A 9,872-nucleotide genomic window follows, 5' to 3' on the forward strand; every position below is an offset into this window, starting at 1 on the left:
AAAAAAAAAAAAAAAAAAAAAACTTTTTCCCTTTGTTTCTTTTTTCTTTTTTTTTTTTTTTTTTTGGAGGGTTTCACGAGTTAAAAGGTCGAAATGGCGCTGGAAGCAGACAACACAAAAACTTCAATTGGCACCGACGCATTCTTTTTTTTTTCTTTTTTTTTTTTTCACCATTTCACGTTGTGTGTATGTGTGTGTGTTACGTCATGAGTTGGAAATTAAAATAAAAAATCTCGAAAGGTTTTTTTTTCAATTGTTTAACGATTTCGTCGACAATCACCAACCTGTAAAAAAAAAAAAAAACAACTTTTACTTAATAAATTGACGTAAAAGCAATAAAATTTTGCAATTTCAATGTCAAACATTATAAGGTCTTAATATGACACTGAAAATTTTTATGCATCATTTCCACCATAAACTCCTTTTTATATATATAAAAAAAAACAAAAACCGTACCGTACTTACCCTATTAAAATAAATTATGACGTGTCATAAGAAAAAAATCAAAACATACGACGGACGACTTGGATTTGCGTTACATAAAAACTAATTATTATCTTTTTACTCTATGGTTTTCCTTATCGTCTTATTAATAATTTGTCTTAATAAATGTCAATCACGCAACAAAAATCTATCAGTACGAGTATCATTATTATTTTTCTTAATTTAATTTAAGTGAGAAAGAGAGAGAGAGAGAAAACACGAGGAAATATACTAATAATAATAATAAAAAAAAACAAAAATTTTATCTTTATTAATTAATGTTATCTTACCTAGAAAATTTCCATTTCGGAAAGGGTAAGACGGCTGGTAGACATGGCAACGCCGCTGTCACTAGAAGACTGAGCGCTGCTATAATCGTCTGTATCGCTTTGATTGCTAGTATAACCGATGACATCAACTTCATCTAGACGTAATAAAAACAAAACAAACAAATGAAAATAAATAAATAAAAAAAATTTTGAATTTTTGTTTTTATTGAAACCGTTTTTTTTTTTTTTTTTAAATTAAAAAAATCCCGATTCATTTATTAATTATTTTAAATAACGTAATCGATTAAGTATTGCAAGTGATCGTCATTTACCAACAAGGGGGGACAAGGGGGGGAAAGGGAAATTATTTTTATTTTTATTCTTTTTAATAACTCGAATATATAATTAACGTTTAAAAACCGATTTAAAAAAAAAAAAAATTTTAAATAACTAATTAGTAAATAAAACGTCTGAACACACAAACAGCAACAACTAAACATGTTGGCTGTGGGTTACACTAAAAAGTTTCAAAAAAAAAAAAAAAAAAAAAAAAATTCGCTTTCCAGACACATTTCTTACCCCTAAATAGTAGTAAATTTATTTATTATATTTTCACCCTTGTTTTTTTGGCTTCGTTTCGGATAAAAAAGAAAAAACATTTATGTCATTTTTAAAATACAGTTTTTCCTTTTAATTCCCCCCATTTTTTACCCCCTTCCCTCCGCCCTTTTTACCCTATCCTCAGTTCTCGCCTGTACCTCTTAAATAATCACGAAATAATTATTATTATTATTAGGGGGGGATGGATGGTGGTTTCATTATCGTACCTGATTCTGATATTGATGGTGATCCCGTTGATAAATTTGTGCTTATACTTGATATTGTATTTGTTGAACATTCAGAGACGGATCGTCTTTTCGACAGGGCAACTTGTTTATGCAAACTATCTAATCTCCTATTAAGGTACCGATTTTCCCGTTGTAATTTTTCCAAAAAAAGCGTTTGTCGCCTAAATTTATCCTCAAGGCTCTGGAAAACAATACAAAAAAAAAATAATAATGATGATGATAATAATAATTTAATTGATTTTATTGATTGAAATCAGGTTTTTGTCATTTGGGTTTACGTAAAAGTATGAGAGTAAGAAAAAAAAGAGAGAGTCTCCCCGAATTTATCATTATTATCTTTTCTTTTTTTTTTTTAACGATCATTTTTCGATCGTGTAATTAAACCGATCCCCCCAAAAAAAAAAAATTAAAAAAAGAAAAAGAAAGTAGTACCAACAAAAATTTTGAAAATTCATCATGTCGTTGAAAAAAAAAAAAAAAAAAAAAATTAATGGTATTTTACAAAGAAAAACTAACTTTCTCCATAAAGAAATAATCGAATCGTCATACTCTATGGTTTTCTTTTTCGTCTTCTTCTTTTTTTTTTCCCTCCAAATTTGATTGAATTAAATTATATAAAATAATAATAATAGTAATAATAAATAATAATAATTTTTCGAGTAACAAATTTCAAAGAACCAAAAAAAAAAAAAAAAAAAAAAAAAAAACCTGAAAAGCTTTTTACATTTGCATCGTTATTATTATTATTATTATTATTATTTCCCACTTACCCTTTCCTAGCTTTTTCTCTTTGTCTCGCTCTCTCTCTCTCTCTCTCTCTCTCTCTCTCTCTCTCTCACTCTCATTTCCTTTCGACCTCCTCTTTTCTCTTCCCCCCCCTTCATACTCCTCTACTTTCCCTCTTCTCTTCATTTCATTCCGTTCAAAAAAAAATAAAAATGAAGTCACGTTTGGCTGATCTCTTTCGATCAAAAAGTTAAAAAACTAAAAATTTCGTTCTCATTCTCTATTGTTTTCGAGAGAGAGAGAAAGAGAGAAAAAAGAGAGAGTGAGAGAGAGAGAGAGAGAGAGAAACAGGAAGAAAATTTGAATAAATATAATAATGCTTTCCCATGAAATCCAACAGATATACATATATATTTTTTGCCTATTTCTGTTTTGCTTTTTCCCTTCCTCTTGTTGTCTCCCCTCTCCTTCCTTTCCCTACATCCGTAATTTCAACATCCATTCTCTTCTTTAATTCCTCCCTCCCGCCACCCACCCACCATTTAATCATCTATTATCCATCCACCTTCTCATAATATTTATTAACTCTATGGTTTTGACCGGTCGATAAGGCCAGCTGACCGGTGCATTATTAATTAATGCATCATGCATAACGTTACACGTCCTCGTCATGTATTTGTCCTTTTTTTCCTTTTTTCCTTTTTTTTTAATTTTTCTTCACGTTCGAACGATTTCAACGTTTTTTTTTTTTTTAAATAAATTAAATGTTAAAAAAAAAAAAAACATGGAGAGGATAATTAAGTTTGTTTCGGCAAAATCTATTTTCAATTTTGAAAGAAAATCACGATTGTATCCCGCAAAATTCGCAAAAAGGTTCAAAACCTGGGAAATAAAACCTTTTATAAAAAAGGAAAAGACAGAATACGGGGAGAGGGGGAAGGGGTTGTGGTGGTGGTAAAAAATGACAATTAAATTACGCGGATGTTTTTTTTTCGGAATAAACTTTTTTAATCCTTTACCGCCAAATCAAAATTAAAAAAGCAAAGGAATAATAATAATACTAGAGATTATTCATCATACCTGAAAAGAGCACACGTACATTTACATTCGACATTTCGTCGAGCTGGATTAAAAATAAAAAAAAAAAAAAAGGTACAAAACTTACCTTAATATATCTTTCCGCCTTTGTTAAAAGGCCTAAGGTTGTGTGTCTCGAGGCTTCGGGTGTCAGAGGTACTAATTCTTTGAGTTTTTCCAGGCAATGTCGTAGGTGCGCTCTTCTGCAATTAAATAATTCAGATATGCGTCAGAGGACACAAAAAAAATCCCAAACGCATTATGTGTGCGTGTGTGTCATTCAAATTTTCCCGCCCCCCTCAAAACGACCACAAAGTCAAAAAAATAATAATAAAACCGCATTCTACGAACGTTATTTGTTATAAAATCATAAATTTTAAGGATAATTCTTCCGTCCTTGTCGATATGATTAAAAAATAAATAAATCAAATTATTTTAATAATAATAATAATAATTGTTTTTCTTTTCTCCAACGGTTTTTTATTTTTTTTTTAAATAAAAATGGCGGGATTTACATTTTTCCCTTTTTTTCGTTTAAATATTCTATGTTTCAATCATATTAAATTAAATCTTTATGTTATGACGTAACAGCTGCCAACGTGAAACGTCTTTTTTCAACGTTTTATATTCAAAGGTTGGTAAACTTTTTTTTTTTTTTTCTTATAAATCTCATATAAAAACCCCCATTTCCCCATATTTTTTTAATATTATCGTATTTATTTTCTTTTAAATCGCGAAAATTTTCTTTTTTTTTTTTTTTTTTAACGAATGATTTATTTTCGACGTAAATTTTTTTTTTTTTTTCATTCGAAAATAAGTTACGAAAAAAAAGGTAAAATAACTAAAGTTTTAAATTTTAATTTATAGGAGAGAGAGAGAGAAAAAAAAAATAATAATAATTTTCTTTATTTTCACACGTTGGAAGAAAAAAATTTTTTTTAATTTTAATATTTTTCATATTTTTTTTTCCCCCTTCCCCGTATCCTTCTAACAAAGAAGAAGCAGAAGACGACGATGAAAAAAATGTCTAAAGTCACGTTAAATTAATAATGTACGTAGCAAAAAAAAAAAAAAAAATTTTTTTATTTAGTAATTTACTACTAAAAGTAACGAATTTTTTTACAATTTGAACTTTCGAAGAACACAAAAAACATGAAATAATATATAATTTTACTTTCGAAAATAATAATAACAATAATAATAATTTCGACGACATTCTCTCTGTGAAAACTTATAATATTGTTCTTTCTTTTCTTTTATTTATTTTCTCTCTCTCACACATTTTTTTTGTGTGTGTGTAACTATAAAACGTACGAGTAATAATGCACATTTAAATTTTAAATAAGAAGTGAATTCTTTATACACACGACGAGAAATAAGAATAATTTACATGTAAATATCATCATCGCCATCGCCATCGCCGCCATCATCATCATCATTATTATTATTATTATTGTTGTTGTTGTTAAAAAAAAAAAAATCTACGTAGGTCCACACCCAAGTTGAGTAAATAAACGGTTAAACGAAATATTGAAATTCTCGTGGCCATCATCGTGTTTTCTTTTCTTTCCTCCTCCCCCCCCCTTTTCGTGTTCACGCCCAAACAAGAACAAAAAGAAAAAAAATTATTATTATTATTATTATTCGAAAGGAAACGCAAAAGAAAAAGAGAGAGAGAGAGAGAGAAAGGAAAACATTTCAATTTTATTATTATTTCAAACTTGAGGAAAAAAAATAAATAAATAAATAATTTATAATCTCACAAAGACCAAAATCAAAACAAAACAAAAAAAATTAATTCAATTTAATTTAATTAAAAATTAATTTTGTCTTTTAACCTTTACCCTTTAACCCTCCCCCCCCAAATTTTCCACCAAAAAAACAAAAAACCTTTTTTCTTTTTTTTTTATTCTCTGGTGAAAAAAAATTAATAATAATTTATTACGAACGACGATTTCATTAAAAAAAATTTTCAATAACAATCGATTTATCGTTGATACGATCGATCGATTGATCGATCGGTCGATGAATCGATACGATCGATCGATCAATCAACCACGAATTTATAATTTCGTTATTAATACCACCCCCGTTTGAAAATTATTTTCAATTGTTTTTTTGTTTTATTTTTCTCACGCGGAAAATTTTTTTTTTTATTTTCGAGTCGATTTGAAAAAGGTTTTGATTATCATTATTGTCATCATTATTATTATTATTCAAAAATAAATTTTCCTTAAATTTTCTCATCAATTTTTTTTTTTTTTTTTTTTCAAGTATCGAATTTTTAAAAGTAGTTTTTCTTATTTTTTTTTCTTTTTTTAATTAAATTAATGTTTATAAAGAATTCGATAATTAAACCATTTTCCCCCCTCTCTCTCTCTCTCTTTTCTTTTCTTTTCTTTTCCTTCGATATTTTCCGATTAAAAGTTTCTTTATTTTATCACACTTGCTTTTCTTCCTTTCTTTCTTTCTTTATACCACATCCATCTTTATCTTTTCACTCTCACGATACACACACACATCGATTCAAAGTCTTTCTTTCTCTCTCTCTCTCTCTTTTTTTTTTTTTTTAAACAAATTTCAAAAGAAAGGAAAAAAAAACTCTGATATTTTATTTCTTTTTATATATATATATAAATAAATAAAAAGACAAAAAGTTTTTCAAAAAGAAAAACTTTTACTAAAAGCAATAATAAATTGATCCATCAACATTTTTTTTTTTTTTTTTTAAAAAAACGACAGCATCCCTCACATTTTTTATAAACTTTTCGTTTTATTTCTTTTTAATGTAAAATATTATCGTTAATAATAATGATAATAATAATGATAATGATATAAATTTAACTTTTTATTTATTATTTTTAATTCGAACCCTCCCTCCCATCCGCCATTTTTGTTTATTTTTTTGCACATCGTCTTTTCACGATTTCTCATATAAAAATTACATTTCCCCCCCCCTTCTACTACTTTTACTACTTCTTCTTTCCCCCACCCCCTATTTCTTCTAGAAAAATCCAAAGTAAATAGTTTTCATTCACTTACGTTTTAAATAAAAAAAAAAAAAAAAAAAAATTCATCTGAATCATTTATATTTAGTCACGCTCCCATTTTACATATTTAATATCATAATAATATAATTTTTTTTTATAATAAATTTAAATTAATCTCTTTAAAAAAAGGAAAAAAGGAAAAAAAGGAAAACACTCCACATCAGGGGTGGTGTTGTGCTCTCGAAATAATAATAATAATATTAATACACGTAAAACGTTTTCATTCGATTTGTTTCAAAAATATAAAAAAATTTTGTATCCTCGACATCATCATCATTATCATTATCATCATTATTATTATTATTATTAATTGGGTTTATAATTCGTAAAGTCTAAAAAAAAGTCGCACACGCACCATAAAAATAATAATAATAATTATTCCAAAAGAATAAATAAAAAAAGGCGGAAACCCGCATTTTCGACTTGCCAAACATTATGTGGATCACACACACGCACACACACACACATATCGGTTATATTTCGTCACCTAATAACCCCATAATTAATTCGCCATTTTTTCTTCTTTCTTTCCAAGTTAATATAATTAAAAATTTCATTCGCTCTCCAAATAATTATAAATAAATAAAGAAATCGACGATTAAAAAAAACGCGAAACGCGAAAAGCACACAAAGAAATGTTTTTCCCTTCCCCCTCTGCTCTCCCTCCTCCCTTCCTCCTCCTCCTACCGAATCAGAAGAAGGAAAAAAAAAATCCGGAAATGACATCAAAAGAAAAAGATTTTATCGCGTTAAAATCAAAATTCGATTTTTCAAAAAAAAAAAAAAAAAAAATTTCAATTTAGTTTTTCCATTTTCCTTTTTCGTGAAACGCAAAAAAAAAAAAAAAATTAAATTCATCCATTGAAAAAGAAAAAAAAAATTTTTTTTGTTTCCTTTGTGTGAAAAACACACACGAGGAACATAAGAAATAAAAAGCAAACACGATTCGCACAATCATTTCATTAATAATAATAATAATAATAATGATAACAATAATGATGATGATGATGATGATGATGATAATTATTATGGCGTTACAATCGAAAAAAAAAAAATTTCCAATCGAACATAAGAAAAACAAATTCAACAACAACAACAACAAAAAATTCACGCCTCGCTTTTGTGAATTGTTTAAAACAAACAAACGAACAAACGAATTTTCTTTATTATTTTTTCCTGAGGGGTGGAGGGGGAAGGCGAGAGACGAGTCGAGCAAAAGAAAAGTGGGGGGGGGGGCAATATTTAATAAAAAAAAGACATAGCCACTCCTCACTCATTCCTATTTAAATTCTCATCGGAGGAAAAAAAAGGAAATTTTCTTTCTCTCCAGATTTTTTTTTCTCCCCCCCCCCTCTCCCGTTTTCAAGTGAATGAAATGACAAACCTTATCAGCACTATCACAATAATCAATTATTATTATTATTATTATTATTTAAAAACAAAACAAACGCGTGACACAAATTTTTTTACAAGTTTGTTTGTTTATTATTGTCATTAACAAAAGTCGTTAAAGACAAGAAAAATTTTCTTCTTTTTCCGTTTTATTTCCTTCCTTTTTTCCTTTCTTCCTTCCAAAAAAAAAATAAAAATAAAACAAAATAAATGACGGGTGGCAGGGGCGGAGAGCGGGGGCTGAGGGGGCAAAATGGCGGTAATAAAAAAATAAAAAAAAAAATAAAACGAAGATTTAATTTTTATTTTTATGCATTCGTGTAACATGTAAAGAGTATTAAACCCGAAAATAATAATAATAATAATAATAATAATAATAATAATAAATAAAAATTAAATATTTTCTTACATTTTCCTTCATTTTCCTTCTTTTTCTTTCTCCCCGAATCGCAACAACAAAAAAAAATTTTTTTTTTTTTATTACCCGATAATAAATCGTCGCAGGACCGTAAAAAGTGTTTCTACAATGTCAGGGTAAAAAAAACCCTGTTACCCGTAAATAAATAAAGAAAATGGTACAAATCCTCCGTACGGTTTTCCCTTTCCCCCTCCCTCCCCCTCCCCCTCTATCTCTCCTTAAAATAACGAAACAAATTTCACACATGAAATACATCAAAAAGCTTTGCAAAAAAAAGAAAAAAACGAAAAAACGAAACGAAATCTTTCCTTTAAGCTAAATTCACATATAAAATGATAAATACGATCTCGGAGGGGGGCCAGGGGGCGGTGGCAACGGGGGGGTAATAAGGGTAAAAAGATGAAAAACATGTCACGACCTAGCGTATGTGAAATAATACAAAAAATAAGAAGAAATAACAATAATAATAATAATAATAATAAAGCTATTCCATAAAGAAAATAATAAAAATAAAAATTTCGTTGCCGTTTTTAAAAAAATTATTATTATTATTATTAATATAGCTTTTTTTTTTTAAAGTTTTAAAACGGGTTCGCACTTCCTGTCAAAATTTATTTTTAAGAGAGAGAAAGAGAGAGAGAGAGAGAGAGAGAGAGGAAGAAGGGAGGAAGGAGGAGGAAAAAAACTATAACTAAAACTATTTCCTGTTTTTTTTTTTTTTTTTATATTTTTTTGGATCGATTTGGTGTCACGAATCACCTTTCGAAACTTTTTCAATCTTTCGCCCATTTTTTTTTTTTTTCTTTAGAAAATTTATTAACGAAATAAATAGAAAATTTATTTATTTATTTTTTTTTAATGACGCCATGTTGTTTATAACGACCAAAATGGCTGCCTTCTGTGTGTCCGTGTGTGTGTGTTTACTCTTTTTTTTTTTTTTTTCCTTTTCGTATACGCCGCGTGTTTAACGGGAAAAATACACACGGTCTGTGCGTGTGTGCGTGTGCGTGTGTAAAAACAACCAGAGAGAAATAATAATAATAATAATAATAATAATAATATTTTTTTTCCCTCTTCCATCTTATACACCATTCACTTTATATGTATATATCATTTGTTATAACGTTTACAACTCTCTCTCTCCCTCTCTCTCTCTCTCTCTCTCTCTCTCTCTCTCTCTCTCTCTCTCTCTCTCTCTCTCTCTCTCTCTCTCTCCATCATAACTAATCATTATCCCCTTTTGGTAAGATATTTTTTTCTTCGGTTAAAAAATCTTTTTTATATATACCCAAATTCAGCCAAAAACAAGTCGTAAATTAAAAAACTTTTTTTTTCCCCTCCTTCTTCTTCTTATTCTTTAGTTTTTTTTTCTCTCTCTCTCTCTACTTCACCCCTCGAAGAAGTTTTTCTTCTTACACTCTCTCACTCATTCTTTCACTCATCCAATTTTCTTTTTCCCTCATTTTTTTCTCATTCCTCCATTCCTCCCCATCATCCATTTATTTTCATTTGTTCTTTAAAAACCAGTAAATTTTAAATTATTATTTAAATTATTATTTCTTTCATTTTTCTGTCCATTAATTTCATTTTATAATTAATTGGAGGAGGA

General features: G+C 28.2%; 1 protein-coding gene across 1 annotated transcript; it reads right to left on the bottom strand.

Annotated features, from left to right (window-relative positions):
* Positions 1–773: 773 nt before the first annotated feature.
* Phum_PHUM333690 (MAX-interacting protein, putative) lies at positions 774–3,745 on the bottom strand (the record flags this gene model as incomplete). Its single annotated transcript, XM_002427597.1, has 4 exons — positions 774–907; positions 1,580–1,781; positions 3,492–3,606; positions 3,741–3,745. 4 exons carry the CDS (start codon positions 3,743–3,745, stop codon positions 774–776), a joined length of 456 nt encoding a protein of 151 aa, XP_002427642.1.
* Positions 3,746–9,872: the final 6,127 nt, after the last annotated feature.

This window comes from Pediculus humanus, genomic scaffold (assembly GCF_000006295.1).
Source record: "Pediculus humanus corporis 1103172107743 genomic scaffold, whole genome shotgun sequence".
NCBI lineage: Eukaryota > Metazoa > Arthropoda > Insecta > Psocodea > Pediculidae > Pediculus > Pediculus humanus.